This window comes from Aulostomus chinensis, chromosome 16 (assembly GCF_037954235.1).
Source record: "Aulostomus chinensis isolate RoL2024-O1b breed Wild chromosome 16, RoL_Achi_v1.0, whole genome shotgun sequence".
Classification (NCBI taxonomy): Eukaryota; Metazoa; Chordata; class Actinopteri; order Syngnathiformes; family Aulostomidae; genus Aulostomus; species Aulostomus chinensis.
The window spans coordinates 10,302,600-10,322,801 of record NC_141335.1 but is presented as its reverse complement, the minus strand read 5'-3'; the positions used below and the strand labels follow the sequence as shown (position 1 = coordinate 10,322,801).

Sequence of the window (20,202 nt, the reverse complement as noted above, 5' to 3'; positions counted from 1 at the left end):
TAGAGCACAGCCCCACAGGTATGAATTCTGATTTTAGCATAGGTCATGTGGTTAGACCACAGTTTAGGGTCTGTGTAGACCTGCCCCATAAGTATAAACCAGCTTTTAGAGGAGATTTCTTGCAGACATTCTTTTAGATTAGTGAAATGCTTTGATTTATCTTTTCTTGAGGTTCCGTAGTATGCCACCCAGTCATTTTCTTCGAAAAGAAATCCTGCATCTTGTAAAAATACATTCATTTCTAGGTTATATCATTTAAATTCTACACACAACCTAGCGACTTTTGAACGACAAATCATTTGTGTTGGGTGAAAACAGGGTTCTATTCTGAAACACTCTGTTTAAACCAGCCTGCATGGTCAAAATCGATCATCAGAGTAAAGGAACAATGAACAAAACACATTTTCAGGTGGAGTGGTGACTAGTAGTGTTAATGAAGCAATACCACCAGTAGTAACATTTCTCTCTTGCGTGCTAATTTTAGCAGTGTGTTAAAGGCTGTGCCGTATTTTTCATCAGTTCACTGTTTCCACAGCAGCACCACAGGGCCTCTGCAGTTGCTATTGTGGTGGAGAAATAATTACAACAAGCCCACCTCTGATGATAGTGTGTCAACAGTGAAAGGCAATAAGCCCCAATATAGCGATGCTTGCCAACACAGGCACACACAAACGGCTAAACACTGATGTGTTTGCTGCTCTGGATGACTGTGATCTACTTAGCTGGAGAAGTTCTCATTGTCAGAGGAGTATTACAATGCACCGATGTGTGTGTTTTAATCTCTGCCGATAATGCGCTGCCCTTCAGAATCCCCCTCCCACCCTTTCTGTTCCGTGACCTTGTAATTACTCATATTATCTGATGGGGAACTATGCAGCTGCCACACAAAATCATTTTGGGGAAATGTGCATGTATTCAGCCTCATATTTATGCAGTCACATGTCCTAACAAAAGAAAAAGAAGAAGATAACAGAAAAGTTAAACAAATTGAGAGACATGTAAATTACAAACAGAACTGCAATGGAAACTGCAGTAATCTTAGAACAAGAAACAGGTGAGGAGGGCAGGGAAGGAGCTGATTGGATGAGACATGGTAGGAACAGACGCTGCGACTGAAGGGGACTGATTACCTAACAGGACGGAGGGGGTTTACTTCAAAACAGTGGGAAACACACAGACAGTGACAAGTAAGAAGCCATACCAGGGAAGGAGTTTTCAAAATATGCATAGAGCAACTGAAAAAGGTAGATCAAAACATGAAATAGACATCCAGGGCAAAAAGAAATGACACAAAAACCCCAACTGAAAGGTCAATAATAATCAAACTTGACAGAGTCCAAAACTAAAAGTTAACACACTTCAGATGGGACCGTGACAGACGTTTCATAAACGAATTTTGGCTTCCAAGCATCATCTTGACTGGATTCTGTAGTCTGGTTGTCAGTGGTCGATTTATTTGAACAATTATAGTGTATCTTGAGTATTTTGAATGGAGAGGAAAAAAACAGTTGAACATTTCTTCCAAAGATGTGAAGTTTTCTCAGATTTTATATGAACACATGACCACCCACATATACGCTGAGCTGTGTTTTTCTGGGAAAATAGTTAAATTGTTTTGGTTTTGACAAGTTTCCCAGCAGTCATTGCTGGGTGTGAGAGTGATACTCCCCACTGTTATCCCAGTGATGGTAATTTGCTTCATCAGCCTTTCGCAGCTCACCGCTGTCCTCACCTCTTTACGTGCTCGGCATGGCACACAAACCACTCGTCAAACCCAGTGCTGCTCTGTACATCTCTCATCCTTGCTTTTGTCTGCCCATTCCCACTCCTGGTCTCAGCCTCTAATATTGTTATTAAGCCTCATCATAACCTTTTGGGTAGCACCCCTGCCCTACTGTGTTCCCACTCTTTATTTCCATCACCCAAAGAGATGGAAACAGCAGTGTGTCCTCTCAACTACAAAGCAGCAGCTAAACCTCGACGAGCCTGCTTTTACATAACGTTCTGGAGAAGTCCTTCATGACAAATGACAAATAATGAGAGAAGAAATAATAATGATTTAAAAAAAGAAGATAATCTCTTGATGCGCTGAAAAGGAGCCAGGATTCAGAGGTGGTCCGACATGTTACACACGTACTTCATTGTTGTAGAAGTACACCTCCACCAGTTAAGACCGAGAAAAATGATTTATCACTAAATTATTTCATTTATTCCTGTCTGAATTCAGAATAGAATACTAATCAGGTATGTTTATTGTCAATAAACTGTAGTGCTTAAATATAAAGAAAATTCACATTTTTTTAATGACTGTAAAAGCAGAATATCTTTTTTCCAGCTTCTCACATGCAACATTTTTCTTTGAATCTTTTACGAAATTAAAAATGTTATATTATGGGATGTGAATTGCTGGTTAGACAAATCAAGGAGATCACTTTGATCACTGATGATTATGATAGATTATAGAGAGTTCACATCTTTATTTACCCCCCCATGTGGCCCTATTTGACATCCTGGTAAATCAAGCGGTGTTTCCTTTATTCATAAATGATTCATTATTATGATAAACGTACACAGCTATGCATTTCAAACATCTTCAACTGGTTTTTAAAAAGACTTTATGTGTCAACCGTGTGGCACTAATTGCAAAACTATGCATGTCGAACATGTTATTGCCTCCACAAGAGTCAAATTACACGGTAAAGAAAGCAGACACGACACTCTTCTCTGCCGTAACGCCATGGGAGATCAAAAAGAGCTTTGACGCTCTGTCAGAGCTGATAGTTCTATAGCAAAAATAGGTCAAGTAGTTTACTTACTGGAGCACTGGAGATGAGGAGAGCAGCCTATCAGTTGACTCCTCTGTTGTCCGTTCATTCATAGTCCACAGCTTTAACCACAGGAATTATTGTCTTGTTTTTGTGCTAAATCCTAACCAGACTTAATCCAAGTTCTAACATATTATAAAACAGACTATTTTTGTTTTTATTTTATTGCAGCAAATCCTGTTATCTGGGAGTTTCATTGCAACAGTTGTCTGAAAATTTTGTGTGCGATTACAGATACCGGTGGTTTTTCCTCTGTCTGCCACACGGTGTAAATGTGCTGAATCTGTGTCTCTTTCTACAGTAAAATCCAGTCTGGCAACAAGCTTGTGTTGGCCATCACCACTGAAGCCTGCCAGGGGAAGGATAACTTTGTCCGATACCTGGAACACGTTCAAGCTGTGGTCACTGTCAATGCCACCCGCCGTGGTGATCTCAACATCAACATGACCTCACCAATGGGCACAAAGTCCATCCTGCTGAGCCGAAGACCCCGCGACGACGACTCCAAAGTGGGCTTTGATAAGTGGCCCTTTATGACCACCCACACCTGGGGCGAGGACCCACGCGGTACCTGGGTTCTTGAAGTGGGATTTCGAGGCGAGGAGCTACAGCGTGGAGTCTTGAAGGAGTGGACTCTCATGCTGCACGGAACACAAAGTGCCCCTTATATAGACCAGATAGTGCGCGATTATCAGTCCAAACTTGCAATGTCAAAAAAAGAGGAGCTGGAGGAGGAGCTGGATGAGGCGGTAGAGAGAAGCTTGAAGAGTTTGCTGAGTAAAAACAACTAAAAGATCATCTGCATGTTCCCAGCTCTGACTCTCCCTCTTTTCTTGTGCCGTCCATCTCTAAATCTCACCGCACCTCCTCGGTTCTCTTCGTTATTCTCCTTCTTGTCTACCTCTCTTTCTCTCTTCACCCTGCTTTTTGTAATCAAGTGTTTTAATTAGCCCCAATGATGTCTCAATCATAATAAAAGTGTAACCTTCAGTAATCTGTTCAACATAGAAAACTAACACCTGAATTTTTACAGACCCGTCCATAAACTAAATATAATCCACTCCAACACGCTCTTGCTTTGAATTCCATGTACCTCTCCTCTGCCAACTGTTGTACAGTTTGTGACTGTAAATGATTTTTGTGTGTCATTCTACTTAAAGTTTAATATCTTGCAAACAGAGCAGTGATACTTCTCTTTCTGTTTATATTTTTGTGACTGTTTATATAAACAAAGAAAGGAATGTGTGATTTATTTGCAGCCTGTGGTCCTCAGTTCATATTTCAGAATCTTTGACGTCTACTACAATAAATCTATTCAGCTGTTTATTAATAAAGCACTTGGATTGATTTGCAATGCACTCCTCAACATTGAGTGTAGAGGTTGCATGCACTTTGACGGGACATATTGATGAATAAGACTGAGAATATGTCGTTTCTATTAAAAAACCCAAAACAAAACACTTAAATGCTGAGCACAGGCAGCATGCAGTCTAGCATACCTGGTTTTAATCTATAAAGGCAAAATCCCTCTAAAAAGGGGAAACAGTTCAAAATCAAAGCATCGTTATTTTACTGTCACACATCCTCGTGTAGCAGCATCCCTAAGTCATTGTCATACTGGGGCTGGGCTTCAGGGGTTCAAGGGGGGGCTGGGGTCTGGGCTGCACCTGGGCTCAGGGGTTCTGAGAGCCCCCTGACAAAAAAAAATCATGTTAATCATTCTACTTTTTGAACTCATAGATGGAGGACCATGGAGTTATAGGGCTGGGCCCTTGACCTAAATTTATACCATATCAGACAACATTCTAATTTTGTTAAAAAAAAAAAGTAAACACCTGTCATAATCTGATTTAGATTATATTCCACTAAAAACCTAAATAAAACACCTGGAATATGCCTGTATTTACCAGGATTTTTTGGTCATGTAGAAAGGCCAAGTGGAAAATGCTCCTTACCGGGGTATTACGAAAACAGAATATTTATCTGTTAAACTCACAACAAAACTTTCAAGGGAAAAGTTGCCATGACAACCGTGCTTGAGGTGCGCTTCTGCATCCAGGTCCAAGCGAAACTTATCCTGCCACTGCTGCCAAACAAAAATTCAGATAATACATGATCAAAACATAGCGAGGGAACACCGAGCTTCACTACACTGCAAGTATGTCTGCGGCTCCCTGCTTTACTCTGGATAGCACAGATGAGGAAAACAAAAAACAAAAATCCATTGCTGTCCTGATTTTAAAGCCCCTTGAAGCAAAAAATGGTAATATGTGATTTGGGGCTTTTCCTCTGTACCTGCTGGATTTGTAAATGAGCACCTGTTCAGCAGTCAGAAAATCACTTGATGCAGTTTGAAGAGCAGGTAAGGAAACTGCATTGATTTGTTATTAAAAAAGATGGAGAACTAAACAAAATAGGAGAGGTTGGACTACTGAAGATAAGGTAGGAGCATTTTCCTAATCAAGCGGTCTCGTCAGTGAGCTTGTGTAGACGTAGTTCAGCTGAACAGCAGCAGCCTTCAGCCTGTGCGTAGTAGGACACCGGTGCATTATCGGCTTGAGAATTAGTGATACAGCCCTCAAGCTGACGTACACAGCTGGACACGGGACTGCAGAAATTTATTAACAAAAGGTCATAATCAAGACTTTTGGTTCATCTGTGACGTCCATCCTGACGTGTGATGATCTTGCTGTCACAGTCCCATCAGAACCGTGTCGAATTCATTTGTGGACACTTAGTTCTGGACTCTATGTTTGTAATTTCACGAGTTCTTTAGTCATCATATATCTAAGTTTCTTGTGTTTCCTTGTTTGTGGTCTGATTTTTATTAGTCAGCTCAGTTCCTGTTTATGTTGTACCACTTCCCTAAATCACTGATGTCACATCTGTCAATTAGTCCTCATCAGTCAGAACCTGTTTCCTGTTGTCTCAAGAGTTTAAGTTCAGTTTCTTGTTTCATGTGGTGTTGAATCCTCATGTCACCACACCAGGGGTTTTGTTTCAGAAAGCAGGTTTGGTGAACGCCCTGAATCTGTTACCTGTCCTCACATCACCATGTTAACAGCTAGCATTATAATGATGTGTCAAGCAGTAGGTAGGGGTCTTCTCGGTTCGGTTTTTCTCTTCTTGCCCCCATAAATGGCCTCTTCTTGAATTCTGTACTGTAGTGTTGTGTTTTTCCTGCTGCTGGAACACTCCTGAATAAATCAAAGTAATGGGTGCATTTTTAAAAGCTAATTGCTAACGATAAATAGAGATATAAACACGAGTGCATTTTATTGTTTCAGAAGTACTTGGCATGTACACTAACATTATCACATGACTGGCTGGGAGCCTGATATGCTTGGTACCCACCAAAAGATTCAAAACAAGTATAACAAGCGGTTCATTGATGTTTGATTATTCTTTATTTCATGATATCAAAGCAAATTAATACACAGCAAAATTGTGCTGAGGGCAGGCAGTGGCATCCAATTGAACAAATGAGCTCAAGGGGAAAAGTTGGAGTTCTAAGACAGAGTTCAGAAGGGTGGCACAACTTTATCATTTTTTTTCTCTGATTAATTTTTATAGGTGGCACGTTGCTTTGTTTGTTGTTTGTCCCAAGTTTTCAGACAGTAAAGGACTATAGCATGAGCGTGGGTGTGGAGTCGAACAACAACAGCAGTACTCATGGAATCAGCAAAACGTATTCTGGACGCAAGACCAGAGACTGCAAGCAAATGGAAGAGCATTGAAGATCAGAGCAGGAATGTTTAGTTGGTCTTGAAACATGGTTGGTCTCCCTTAAATACAAACACACTGGGTTTCTGTTTTTGACAGTGGTATATGTAGTCTGATACCAACAGAATGGTTTCTTGAGGACCTAGACCATGTGGGACCGTGGTGGAGTTGACTGACGCTTTCAGATGATGTAGTTTTACTGTTTCTTCTTGCTGGACTTCTCAATCATGGTCTCCACCACCATGGAAGTTTCCTCGTAACCCTTCATCTTGCGGCCGTTGGAGAACTTCTCAACAGACTCCACCACCTCCACCTTCTCGTAGCTCATGGCGTCTGGAGTGAAGCCGCTAGAGATGGTGCTGGTGCTGGTGCTGGTGCTGGAGCTGGAACTAGAGCTGGTGCTGGCACCACGAGGTGCAGGCTTTGGAGTGGGCCCACTAGGGATGTTGTCATGGTTTTTCTTGGAACTGGCAGGATCAGCAGCTGGTGTAGGATCTTTGGGGCCAGAGCTTGGGCCAGAGGGAGGAGGGACTGGGCTTGGATCTTTGAAGAAGGGTTGAGGCTCTCCATTCTTCTGCTTGCCTTTGGTTCCATTTTCATTCCCTCGTCCTCCCTTTGTGTCATCTTTTCCTCCCGTGGCGTTAGGTGGCGGCGTTGGACTAAGAGGCCTGGGGTCTGGCATGGGCTGAGGACGTGAAGGGACAGGCATTGGGGGTCCGTAAGGGTCGGAAGGAGACATCATTCCATCTCTGATAGTGACAAAGATGTGGCCACCCGATGGACTGGAGGTGCAGAAGCAGGGATCCAGGTAGCTGCCTTCACCAGTAACAAGCACATAACGACCCTTTGTGTAGAAGTCAGCGATCTGCTCTGGTTTCTTGTACTTTCTCATTCGGTCTCTGACGATGTTACAGAGAGTGTCGAAGGCTTTGCTGATCTGAGCTCCGTCTGGGACATCCTGTGGAGATACTCCAGTGAGCACAGGTCTCAGTTCTGTTCTTTTCACCCTCTCGTCCTGCACCTCCTCAGAGGGAACCCCCTTCGTTTCCTCTTCAGCTGCCTCTCCAGCGGCTCCTCCATTCCTTTCCTCTTGGCCACTGTCCATCACATCTTTTGGGGTCAACTCCTTCTTCTTCAGGACTTTCTTGGCTAAGATTTTCTGGCGGGGCTTGATGCTCGTGATATCCTGGATAGCCTGGGTGATATCTTGACACATGAGGTTAAAAAAAAAAAATTTTAGTTGTTGAACTAAAATAAAAATTGAAAATTAAAAATTGCAGTGGTTTGACACAGACAACAGGTTCATGTTGGGAAATCCGTTTGAAATGTGCAATCAGTTCAAAGGTTTCTTTGCTTGTTAAACGTGAGATATACTGTAACTTATTTTGTTCATATAATGGCCCATCTCTTATAGCACCACCAGTTTGACGAGTGTGGAACAACACCCTGTCCTCAAGTTTAAAGGGGAAACTTTACGCCTCATGTCCACGTACGAACATTGGGGGCCTTTGAATCCACTTTCAAGTCGATTTCATTCTCTATAAACTCCTCTGAGACCTTCAGTGTGTTTGCGATCCTCCTCCTTTCATTTATTTTCAGCTAAGTATTTGTTGCTGCGGATTTTAGAGACTGTGGACATTGTTCTAGCAAAAACAAGCTAACAGGCTACAAATGAGCAACATGCCAGACTTGTTTGCTCTAGCGACAGCGATCTCTGAAGCGTCCATGTGGATATTCCACAAACGTAGATGCCAAAAACAGACACATCCTCTCACCATGAGAGACCACCAATCGATGGCAGCTTGTATGTTTTTGGGAAATATGACAAAATTACATCTACCAAACGTCTGTTAGTGGTATCTGATATACTTTTGCAGCACTGCGTTTCACAAATTTCTTGCTCAAGTTTCAGCTTGACTAAAACTGCATTTTAGCAATTTGTGTCAGGTTTTTCAGGCACATTCGTGCTGTCCAGCTTTTGGCAATGTCTGTATATACAGTCTCATCACGTTAAAATTAGCTTCATGTTTGGTATGAACAACAGCATAAGAGAGAGTACAGTTGATTGTATGTGTACTTAAATAATGACTATCTGTGTAAATAAGCTGCGATGTGTTGATGATGTCCTTACCTCTCCCCCTGCTTGAGGCAGAGGGCGTGTGGGTGTAGCGGTAATTAGTGGTAAACAGGGTAATGGGAGTGCCAATTATTGCTGAATTCAACCTGCAGGCAAAAGAGCATTAATAATTCACTCATGCTACAATCAGATAGTGAACAACCAAGCTAAGCACGGGAACAGAGGTGTTAGAAAAGGCACGCGATTGTTGATCATGAGTAAAAACATCAGTTTTATTTAACCTGCATTAGAGCTGACCAGCCTAACTGATGTTGAAGATTCTGAGCAATTACCTCAGTCCCTCTTCATGCATTTTTGATAATTCTCTCCACTGGAGTGAACCTCGTCAATCAGGCCAATCAGGTCAATAAGGCCAATCAGGTCAGTGTGTGTTTGTGTGTTCGACCAGGTGGACGTCTACCTGTTATCTTCGTTCTCGATGATCCTCTTATAGCGCTCCAGCTCGTTCTCCAGGGACGTCTGGTACATGGCCAGGTGGCGACATTCACTGGTGAATTTCTCGAGGGATCTCTCAGCTTCCTCAATCTCTTTCCGCAGAGATTCAATTTGCTCGTTGTACATCTGGATTTCATCGTCGTAACTCTCCTGTGTGCTTTTAATGGCTTGCTCCAACATTGCGGTCTGGGAGAGAGAGGCAGGGTTTAATTAAGAAACTCTGATGAAATGATTTTTAACATTTACAAAGCCCTTTGCAGAGATTTACTGTAACCGTGCAGACCGCAGGTCATTCGTACTGACACATAACTGTCTTGTCAATCAAAGAGGCTGAAGAACATGTTGCAAAGCTGGAAATAAATTAGTGCTTTGCTTGTGGTTCATAGATTTTCTAAAAATGAAGCAAATGAGAAATGTTTTGGACTAAATAAAAATGTTTTTGGGATTAAAAATGGTATTAATAGCTGAGGTAGACAGCTTTAACATTTATCTAAGGTGGGGGAAATATTTCTGATGCATAATGAAGACACAGAGAAGACGGTGATTCATGCATTTTAGCTAGAACAGAGAGGGTGTTCACTCTTCAGACATCAATACAGCTCTTTCCTCTAGTAGAGGAGCAGGCGTGTGTCCCTATTTCTGAGGAAACATATGAAAGTCCTTGCTGACATCTAGTGGTAGTTCTGTTGCTCTTCGTTCCATTCAGGCATGCTGAGAAAACATTAATTCACTTATTCTTTCAGTGTGAAATGCTAAAAACGTTATGGTCTGATTTAAATTGTAATGTTTTCAACACTGTTTGCACTGTTGTCATTCATTTGTTACGATGGCAACATTGGTTACAAGCCTCAATTCTGTTGAGATTGTTTTTATATTTTAGTCATACAAACATTTTGATAGTTTCACGAGTCAATATTTTTTTTCTTTTTTTGGATTGAACTTTACCTGTCTTTAACTCTTTTACACACAAAAAAGTGTCTAGTTCCTATAATGCGACAGAGACGTTTTTACTGAAACTTGCTGAGGTCAGCTTAATTGCTCTCTGCTAATAATATTGTTTGATCCATCAATCCAGATCATTACCTGCATGTTAAGCTTGATTAATTACACAAATACATTATTTTTTTGATGAGCATGTTGGGAGTATTTCCCCACACAGAGCAGGAGTTTCCAGTGACACACCGTGATCGGCCTCTCTTTTGCTCGCTATCTTTTTGTGAATAATGGCTTGATGAAAGAAGAGACGCACTGCATGTAATCAATGTGAAGGCTCCGTTGTCATGGTGACGGCGACCCACCTCAGTCTGTAGGCGTTGTTTCTGGGCCTGCAGCTGACAGAGGGCGCTCTTATATTCCTCCAGCTGACTCTGTAACCCTGGCACCTTTCGCTGGGCCAGCAGCTTCTCCTGCTCCTGTACACATTAAACACAAATCAGTACAAGCATGCAGAAAAATACGATGTCATTATCGTGTGGCACACCACAGTATACACACAAACACACACTCACCAAGCAGACTTTTTTCTGAAGTCTCAATGTATCAAATGCTTCTCCAATCAGCTTTGAATTGATTGTAGTTTATCTATTCTGTAGGAAGAATAGCTGAGGGCAGCTTGTTCTGCCTCATAATAAACACGGCTTGGACGGACGCATTAGGGTCGAGGAAATTAAGCTCATATGTAGCCATCAGTTCCACAACTTTACTGTTACTGTATGTGAGCAAGAGAAAATTGAATATGGGACTGTATGGATTTATTGGTATGGAATTAATCAGGTAGACTTGATAATGTTGCTCTGGGGCTACCAGATATGTAAATTGTAAAAGACTTCACTTGCAAAATTGAAGATGTAGGTGCAATATTTTGGATTATTGTTTCCCTTGTCAGATTGACTAACGTGCGAACTTTTGGGAAATATCCATCCATCTCTATTGTGCTTATCCATTACAGGTCTCGGGGGGTGGACAGGTTGTTTTTTTGGAAATACTTTACTTTTATTTTCCATCCTGGCCACAGCCCAGATAAAATGATGGATACCCTTTTCTCCTATGTGCTGCATCGAGACCTGCAGAGACCAGCTGACTGCTAGTTAGCGAAATGAATAGTAGAGGATGGAAATTTTAGCATACCTTGGTCAAAAGATATCAAATACATAAAGTTCCAAATCTCGGTTTGCTCAGACGACATCTTCCTCACATGACTCATAAAAGCAGTTGCTGTTCTGTTTTTCAACAAATGTTTATTTTCCTTGACTGAAGTTTTGAAGTGATGCACAAAATTACCGCGCCTTCGGGAAAGTAGTTCCGGCAATGTGTCTACAATTCTACAGTTTCACTTAGCAGATGCTTTTGTCCAAAGCGACGTACAACACAGGCAAGAATTGCTTGTCTGATTTTAGATTTACAACATTTTATAATTCTAAATTGGACGGCACGGGAGTGCAGTGGTCAGCACTGTTGCTTCACAGCAAGAAGGTTCTGGGTTTGAGCCCTAGATCGAACATGGATCTTTCTGTGTGGAGTCTGCATGTTCTCCCTGTTCCTGTGTGGGTTCTCTCTGGTACTCCAGCTTCCTCCCACAGTCCAAAGACATCAAGAGGGGACGAGGCTGATTGATACTCTAAATTTACCGTAGGTGTGAATGTGAGTGTGAATGGTTGTCTGTCTATATGTGTTGGCTCTGCGATGGACTGGTGACCTGTCCAGGGTGAACCCTGCCTCTCACCCGAAAGCTGCTGGGATAGGCTCCAGCCCCCGCGACCCTTAACAGGATAAGCGGTAGAAAATGGATGGATGATTTTCTAATTTTAAATTGTTGTTTCAGAATGAACTTTATGCACAACTAAAAAAACTAGGGAAAAACTGAACTAGGGACAAATAACTAAAATAAATGCTAATACTTCCCATCCACTACCATTCATTCTGCTAAGCTAACTAGCAGTCAGTTGGTCTCTGTGGGTCTCAATTCCAAAAACAGAGGAGAGACGAGTATCTATCTTCTTATCTGGCTCTGGGGAGGATCAACAATAAGAATGTTTTCCAGAAAGTTTTTTATCAAAGTATTAGTTGTCAAGTTGGATCCGTCCAATGTATTTAAACACAGAAAATAATTAGTACAACTGAGGGAACTTTAAAATTGAATATTATATGAGGATAATGTTGCATTGAATAACCATAAAAAAACCACCATTTTTAGAATTGAATTCATCCTTCCACACTGCTTAAACTTCATTTGAACAAATATAAATGATTCTTTTAAGGACTAATATTTTATAGTGCACCATTCAGAGGAAAATGCAGTGACGTTGAAAGTGCAGTTCCTCCATTTAAAAGGAAATAGGATAAAGTGGGAAATCTGGTCATCGTGAAGGTCATGCAATCCCATCAGACTCTTCAGTGACCCTCCAGAAGCACTTTCATTACCTCTGTCACAGACGTTATGTTTCCAGTGGCGTCTATTTGTCTGTCAGCAAGATTAGGCAAAATCCATACAACTGATTTTTTTCAACTTAACGAACGGTGGAGGGGTGTAGGAGGAGGGATCCAATCAAGAGCTATGCATGTATTGTTCGAATTCAGTTCAAGTATGTCGCAGTTAATTTAAAATGAGCATGCCGTGCTATTCCTCTTCATTCTCTTAACTGCTTGCCTGTTCGTGTGTTCTGGGAACTGCTTGACTGTCGCCAATGCACGCAAACACGTGCATTGGCGACAGTCGCAAACACGACAAAAAACAGAGACGAATGCAGACACGGGCAACCCATTGGGCTGAGAATCCAGTAACTTCATCACACCCCAGACACGTAGGCAGGCCTAACACACATGCAAGCACCATCTTCTCCCCAAGGGACTGCAGCACACACACACACACACACACACACACTGTGACAACATTAGTGACCTCACCTCGGAGATGCCCACTGACACATTTGGAACAAGGGGAAGTGTCTGGTTGATTTGTTGCAAAATGTTCACGTAGGTCTGGATCTCTGCAAGATTCTGTTAAGATAAGAAAAGAAACTGCAACTGTAGAACACGTACAAAAAAAGAGAATCATTATGTTTGTCTCTCTCGCGTGTTATTCATCGCTGAAGATGTGTGGAGAGAATTAAACCGACAACAAAAGACTTTCATGTAGCTGATACATATTTATGTTCTATATTCTGCAGGTGCTTTCTTGTTTTATTGAAAAAGGAGTTGGTTTTTTTCTCTTCATGCAATTACACCAGTGTGATCTCAGACTTAGTCATAAAGAGCACATATATTTCCTCTCCCAAGAGAGATTCCTCAAAGCTGCGGACTAGAAGACCAATATTCATGGGCGCTGACTCCCCATTCTTTCCTACATAATCCAGTAACAGGAGCACCTTTTGATATGCTATGGCAATATTGTAGACTCACAGATGAACTCGTCTTCAAAGCACGAGTGGGTGAGAAGTTAAAAGGAAAGAAACTACTCAGGCAAGAAATTCTGTGTTTGATGCATTATGCAATGGTGAAGTTTGGTTTAGTCTCAGCACTTTTGTGGCCATTGTGTCGCACCTCTGTGCCATTATTTGCCTTTTTTTTGTCTCTCCACTGTGTATTCCTGTCATCATTCTATGCCTGTGAAGAAAAGAGCTAGGCTTTTCTAGATTCTCCCTGTACATGGTGATATATCCTTTGTGTACTTACGGTATACGTCGAGGCTTTGTGATCCTTATTCAACACAGCAGAGTGATACAAAAATATGCAATACACTGATTTCCTTTGATGTGTAGCTAATAAAACAAGCGCAAAATCAAATATCCTTGAAAACCAAAAAAAATTACCTTCGACGAGACTCATTGATAAGGTTTACAATTTGAGGGCACACACGCGATTGCGGTCACCTCTGCATATCTTTTCACTTGCTATCAATACATAATGATTTATGTAAAGAATAACCTCGCTAGTGAGCCTATGTTGAGTAGTTCTTTGAACACACAAAGTACAAACTGGATCTTTCTATAAGTTTCATTGCTAATAATTAGCATTCACATCCCAGATCATAGCTTTCATCCAAAGGCTCAGTGAAGCTAACTATACATATATGTATATGTATGTATATGTATATATATATATATATATATATATATATATATATATATATATATATATATATATATATATATATATATATAGTTTTATATATATAAATCTTAAGGTGCCTAGTAGGAGCTGTTTAAGGCTACAGAGTCACGCGGGTTTAGATTTACCTTCTTGTGTCTCTCTCTGGTGGAGTTGATGTCGTCCTGCAGGAACTGCGACTGGATTTGGTACTCCAAGTTTCTCAGCAGAGCACTGTCAGCCTCCTGCACAAGAAGAGAAGAAAACCCAAACAAAATGTTGAAATATCATAGTTTTATGGAGGTTTCTGATGTAGGTGACATACAAACGGCACGTAAGAATTTAAATTTTGACCATTAAATACTTCTCTACTTTTACATTCGTAAATTTTACGGATCTGTGTACTTCTTCCGTTACTTTGAAAAAAAGGCTTAATATCCGAGTTCTTTCAAGGTATACCTCAGTGTTATATAGTTTGGGGGAATTGTGCCATTTCTCACTTTAATAAAGTTAAAAAATAATAAATGACAGCTCCTTTTTATGTATTTGGTGTATTTTAAAGTGATTAAAACAACCTCTATAGACTACTTTTGATCAATTGTTGAGCAATTCTTGAATCAAATAAATCAAGAAAGTTCCATGAATGCCAGAGAAGAATGAAAAGATTTGCAATAATCATGTAATCAGTGACTAATGATAATAATCAAGCTAAACAAAATTAAACTACCCATGTCTTCTTCCAGTGTCACAAACTCCTGATTTATTCATTAATGTATTTAAAAAAACACACACACAAGTTGTGCGAAATTTAACCCTGCCTCATCTTTCATACAGATTTCCCAACTTTTATACAGAATTATTTTTAAAATTCTTCGGTACCATGCTTTTATGATAATTTCATGTATACAATACCTTGTTTAGCTGTTCCAGAGTTCCTCGTAGCTGCTCTTGGTAATCACATTCATTTCTGTATCTGGAACATGAAATGCAACAGTTATGTGTTTATATGAAACAGGAAGAGATCAGATCAACCTTATACAGTTTATTACCTGTTTAATTTAAGTATTGTTTAACAATGGGTTCATTCCTTTACATTAACGATGACATTTGAGCTTGTGTGCAGATATGGGAATATTTTTTTTCTTCTCAGAACTGTAAATGTGTTGAGGAGATTGACTCGTGTTCTGCTGCCACTGTGGAAATGAATTCCTGGTGAATGAAAAGTGTCCCCTGATTTTGAGAGCAAAAACAATCAAGCGTGTGAAATCTGGTATATTCTCCTCCGTGCAATGACTCCACCTGGAATCAAGTGGCAATCGTGAACACTGGAGATTGGTAAAAAGTGAGATTCAACACAGAGGTACACTTAAAAAAAAAAAAAAATTTTAAGGACATATTGTCAAGTCACAGCAACACCTAGTATATAGAAAGATGGTGAAACCCAATGCTCGTCACCCGCTGACTTAACCGCTAGTCAATATTCTGCTCAACTCATCAATAATGTAGCGCAGCTCTCCTGCCATCACATCAGTGCCATAGATGTGAATGGAACCTTCTTTATGGAGCTCCCAGATAGCATACAGATGTGGGCCACTTTAGGCAACAATGAGGCACTGTAAGCATTCTTCTGGCCCGGACAAAACAGATGTGAACCTAAACTGGCCCATGTAGTGAATGTTACATTCGGCCCAAATATCACAAAACAAATACGGCCCCCATTTGACAAATATCTGGCAGAATAGACACTGGTCACTCTGTAAGTGAACCAAAGCTGGTCCACATATCGTTCAGCACACTTGGCCTACCTTTGTTAAACATATTTGGGGCAGTTTTGGCTGAAATATGGCAAAGTTCACACTGGATGATCTGGACGTGAGCCTAAAGTGGCCCACATTTGGCTGAGTGCTGGGTTATTTGGTCTGTTTTTGGTTGACATCTGGAAATGTGATGGCTTGGTTGTGGCCCACCTCTGGCAAACAGGAGTGGAGCGCCCGAGGGCCATCATTCCATATCGTATGTGGGCCGGATGAAATCTTGAAGTGTGGCCCAGATGTGGGCCCTAAGAATTTTGCTATCTGGGCTCAGATCAATGAAAAATAGTTGAAATAAATGTTTCTTGGATTATTGAGACTATCATGAGGACTTTCAAACTGCTGCTTCAGTTTTTCAAGTTTCATTCGGAAGGATTGACATCCTGCCATTTCATCTAAATGACTGGTTTATGAGGTCTAAACATTAAATAGATAGGTATCAAATTACTACTTTTGGACTCTTCTGATCTAACTGAATCATTTTGTCACTTTCTCACAATGATAATTACATTTCAAATCATAAGCTTCATGTCTTGAAAAGGCAATTGTAACTCTGACAAGCAGGTTTGGCTTCCCACTCTCTTACTTGCTGGTGAATTCATCCAGCATTCGGCAAGAGTCCTTCAGCTCTCGCTCCAGTTTGGCGTGGTCGGACGACAGCTCTCGGATACGCTGCCTGTTGACTTCTATCTGCTCTCTGAATGCCTCTTCTAGGCCGCTGGCTTCTTCCATCCGCTGCAGAGTGTCCAGCTGCTTACGGAACACGGCGTTGCGCTGCTCCAGGACTCGTGCCCGGTTGATGTAACGGGCGAAGCGGCTGTTGAGCTCCTGAAGGCTCTCCCAGCCCTGGATGGCTGAGATGCCTGCAGAGGATTCGCAGCCTTCGGGTTCCTCATCGAAGACGTCTGAGCGCTCGTACTTTTCCTTGCGCACTTCACGCAGGTAGCTGGTCTTGAACATGGTGGTAAGTTTGTCTCCCCTGGGCAGGTGGTCTCCCTGGAGTACTTAGTCCCCTTCAGCTCCTTTATTGTGTGAAAACTCGGGTGCTCACCCTTGGCTGTCTCATGCTAGACTAAACACTGTACAGCACTGGCTGGCGGCGAAATAGCCCAGAAAACCTGCCCCTGCCTGTGGTCATACGCGCTGCGAGCCTGGGGCCTTCCAGAGTTCATTGTTGCCTTTGTGGCAGAGATTAGAAAAGCCATGCTGGTGATGACAAAGCAAAACCACAAAAACACACAATTAGCCAGTCCGCGAAAGCACTGGGTTGTCACACGCCATTATTGTGGTTCTTAGTCAGCTGCTTTCTAGATCCCTGTTTGATATGGGAGGTTGGATGTTAGCCCACTGCAGCACACAGGCGAAATTTCCTGCTGTGCAAATTGTGTGGACTGTTGAGCTATTCCTGAAAAATAGGGTTGTTGTTTGTTTTTTTTTTAAGTGCATCATTCCAAACCTAAAAAAGCAAAACAGTGAACATTTATTATAGCATTGTTTTAAAGGTCTGAATAGAAAGGAATGAAAAACTGTCTGCACTGTAACAAATATTATTGAGGATGTAGTCCTGATTGAAATACAATCACAAATATTAAATCTTTATCCTGCACAATATGGTTATAAATATCTTTTATGTTTTCATTCTTCCATTTTAATATTACATCTCTCTCTGTCAGCAAGCTTAGACGTAAAATCAAAGTCACAATGACCCTCGAGCAAGTTGTCTGTGAAACAGCTGAATGGAACACAACGTCAAATGGTTTTACATCAGCGTTTCAGTATATTTTGACCCCAGGGAACCTTTTGTGTCTCAAGGGCAGATCAGTAGTCAAACAGCAGAATGCAAATTGAGCTGTAGGCACGATAGAGTTGACTGCTACAGTACAGACAGTAGTCGGTTTCTCACTCAAACATTCAGGCTTTTCCTGGATTTTCACGGTAATTGGATTAATGCATACTGTGTGTTCATCGATGATGTGATGAGCTTCATCAAGTTGTAGCTACCTGTAGTAGTGGAAAAACCATTACATCAAGAATGTATACAGAACAGGAGCACAGTATCCTCACAATCCTTCTTCTTTGTTCCCAACTGCCATAAAAGAAATGAATAAAACTTGTCGTGTCGAAAAAAAAAACTACTGTTAAGAGCTTTATCCTGCTAATGACCTTGAACAGTCCTCGGGATCCTGGATCTAAAGTCTGATCTTGAACACCTGTAAAAGCTAATCACCTTGTAAAGCGACCTTCTTTGTGGTGGCATCGTGACAGCTAGCTAATGCACCATCCAGTTAATGAGCAGCATTTCAAAAGAAAAAAAAGGGGAAAGGGGGGGGGGGGGGGGGAGTCGGATTCCGTGTCTTTGTGTCTTCAAGGTACCAGCAGAGATTGATCAAAGAGCAGCACTTGTTGCTTACAACAGCAATCGGTGTGTCCTTGTTAACGTGAAGTGGAATGACTCCCTTAAAAGCGGTCATGTGACATTTCAACAGCAGAAATCACATTAAGACATCAACTACCGGTTCAGATTGTGGCTTGCTGTCAGACCGTTTTATAGCACATGCACTAATTTTCTCTTAAATAAATGTCACAGAGGATTCATTGTTAAATTGCATTAAAATCCATCCCAACGTCAATGAATGGTGGCACTATAACAAGGAGGAAATGTGCGGTGACATTTAAGTGTACCTCTAACCTGTAGGCAGTTATAGAGGGTTAATTTCTAAGTGAATCAGAGAATGAAGCATGTATCGGAGACCCCCACACTCCAATGGATGCTGCCAAATCGCTCCGACCCATCGAGGCATGACTCCGCTAGACCTCCGAAGATGTCACGTCAAATCTGGCTCCAAGAGGCAACCCTAAATGAAATGTTGCACATTTCTGCACACTAATGTGTCAGTGTTATGATTAAAGTCTCATCAGGTTTGGGCAAACATGACAACTTTGCAGATCAGTTATCTCCTAATTTGAAGTGTGAGGCATGGGTGAAATATTGGACCAGTACATACCATAGTCAAACTGAGATCTGGGAGTATTTGACGCCCAGAATTCTAGTTTGTGTTCCTTACACCATTCCTGAGCAATCTATTATCCTGCTGAAAGAGGCCACTTCCATCAGAGAATACCATGAAGAGGTGTACTTGGTGTACAATAATGTTTCGGTAAGTGGTGCATATACACTTAAAGTTTCTCAGCAGAATATTCCCCAGAGCATCCCAGCTGTCTGCCATCTTTCATTGGTTTCATCAGCACCATGGCAGGCAGGCAGCAGGAAAGGGGTTAGCCAGCCAGCCCTTGAGCTCTGGGTGGTGTGCAGCTATTGCTGTCACTGCTACTGTATGTTCGAAGAAGGGTGAGCCTTCACCCTCACACCAAGACTAGAGTGCCCTTGACTCAGGTTTACTTGTTCACCGCGGGTCTTTTCTTGGCCGCTTCTGATGGCTGTAACCGCTGCACACCAGAAACACGACTTCAGACTTCTTATTGCCGATTAGTCTGGATGTCTGTTAGCAGGCCAAAAAAAAAAAAAAAAGAATTGCTGAATTTTGATGAAATTTGATGGAAAAATCGAAATGATTTTGAAATTGACTCTAGATCTGCTGACTTCATATCGCCTCGGCGGATACTCCCCGAGTGCTCCCTTGCTGTCAGGGTCGCTTGGCTCATTTAGCTTTGCCATCCTCCCTGCATCCGGCAACTCAACCTAGAGAGCAGTTGCTGCTCAATAGGTGAAGTAATGAATACTTCACTTGTCAAATACTGTATTCATGTACTGCGTATAGCAACAACGAAGCATGAATGTTTGGGGAAAAAAAGAGAATAACAGCATATTGGTTCACCACAAGTAGCATTCCTTAACAAAATTCTCTCTTAAATTTAAACCCCAGATATACTCCTCTTCTTCTGCTTACTCCCCCATGTCTACAATAAATGTCAATATCTGTCCATCCTCTCATAGACCATCTTGTGAATATTCTGAGGAGAGGTGGTCAAGAAGGTCACCCTGTCATTTTCTTTTATTGATCTTTTTTTCATTTGCTATGAATGACTGTAAATCTGAAGCCTGGCTGAGATTAGAGAGCTGCCCACTATTGGAAATGAAAGCCTAGTGTTTATCCCTCCGGTCGTGCCTTCTGGGCAACCATGACGGACAATAGCAAGTCTGAGTAAGTAGTCCCTGATATTTAGA

At 41.5% G+C, this 20,202-nt stretch overlaps 2 protein-coding genes across 2 annotated transcripts in view; one reads left to right on the top strand and one right to left on the bottom strand.

Moving 5' to 3' along the window:
* pcsk2 (proprotein convertase subtilisin/kexin type 2) overlaps window positions 1-4,162 on the top strand; it is a 29,660-nt gene extending 25,498 nt beyond the window's left edge. The window contains exon 12 of the mRNA XM_086180047.1: window positions 3,127-4,162. Within this exon, the coding sequence (XP_086036173.1) occupies window positions 3,127-3,616 (490 nt within the window). The 3' untranslated portion in view covers window positions 3,617-4,162. The remainder of the gene's footprint in view (window positions 1-3,126) is intronic.
* Window positions 4,163-6,240: 2,078 nt separating this feature from the next.
* Window positions 6,241-17,137, bottom strand: bfsp1 (beaded filament structural protein 1). Its single transcript, XM_086180323.1, has 8 exons — window positions 16,603-17,137; window positions 15,118-15,178; window positions 14,355-14,450; window positions 13,024-13,116; window positions 10,419-10,532; window positions 9,086-9,306; window positions 8,680-8,771; window positions 6,241-7,754 (listed from the first exon to the last, which is right to left on the bottom strand). The coding sequence occupies exons 1-8, from the start codon at window positions 16,974-16,976 to the stop codon at window positions 6,745-6,747; spliced, it is 2,061 nt and encodes a 686-aa protein (XP_086036449.1). The 5' UTR covers window positions 16,977-17,137; the 3' UTR covers window positions 6,241-6,744.
* Window positions 17,138-20,202: the final 3,065 nt, after the last annotated feature.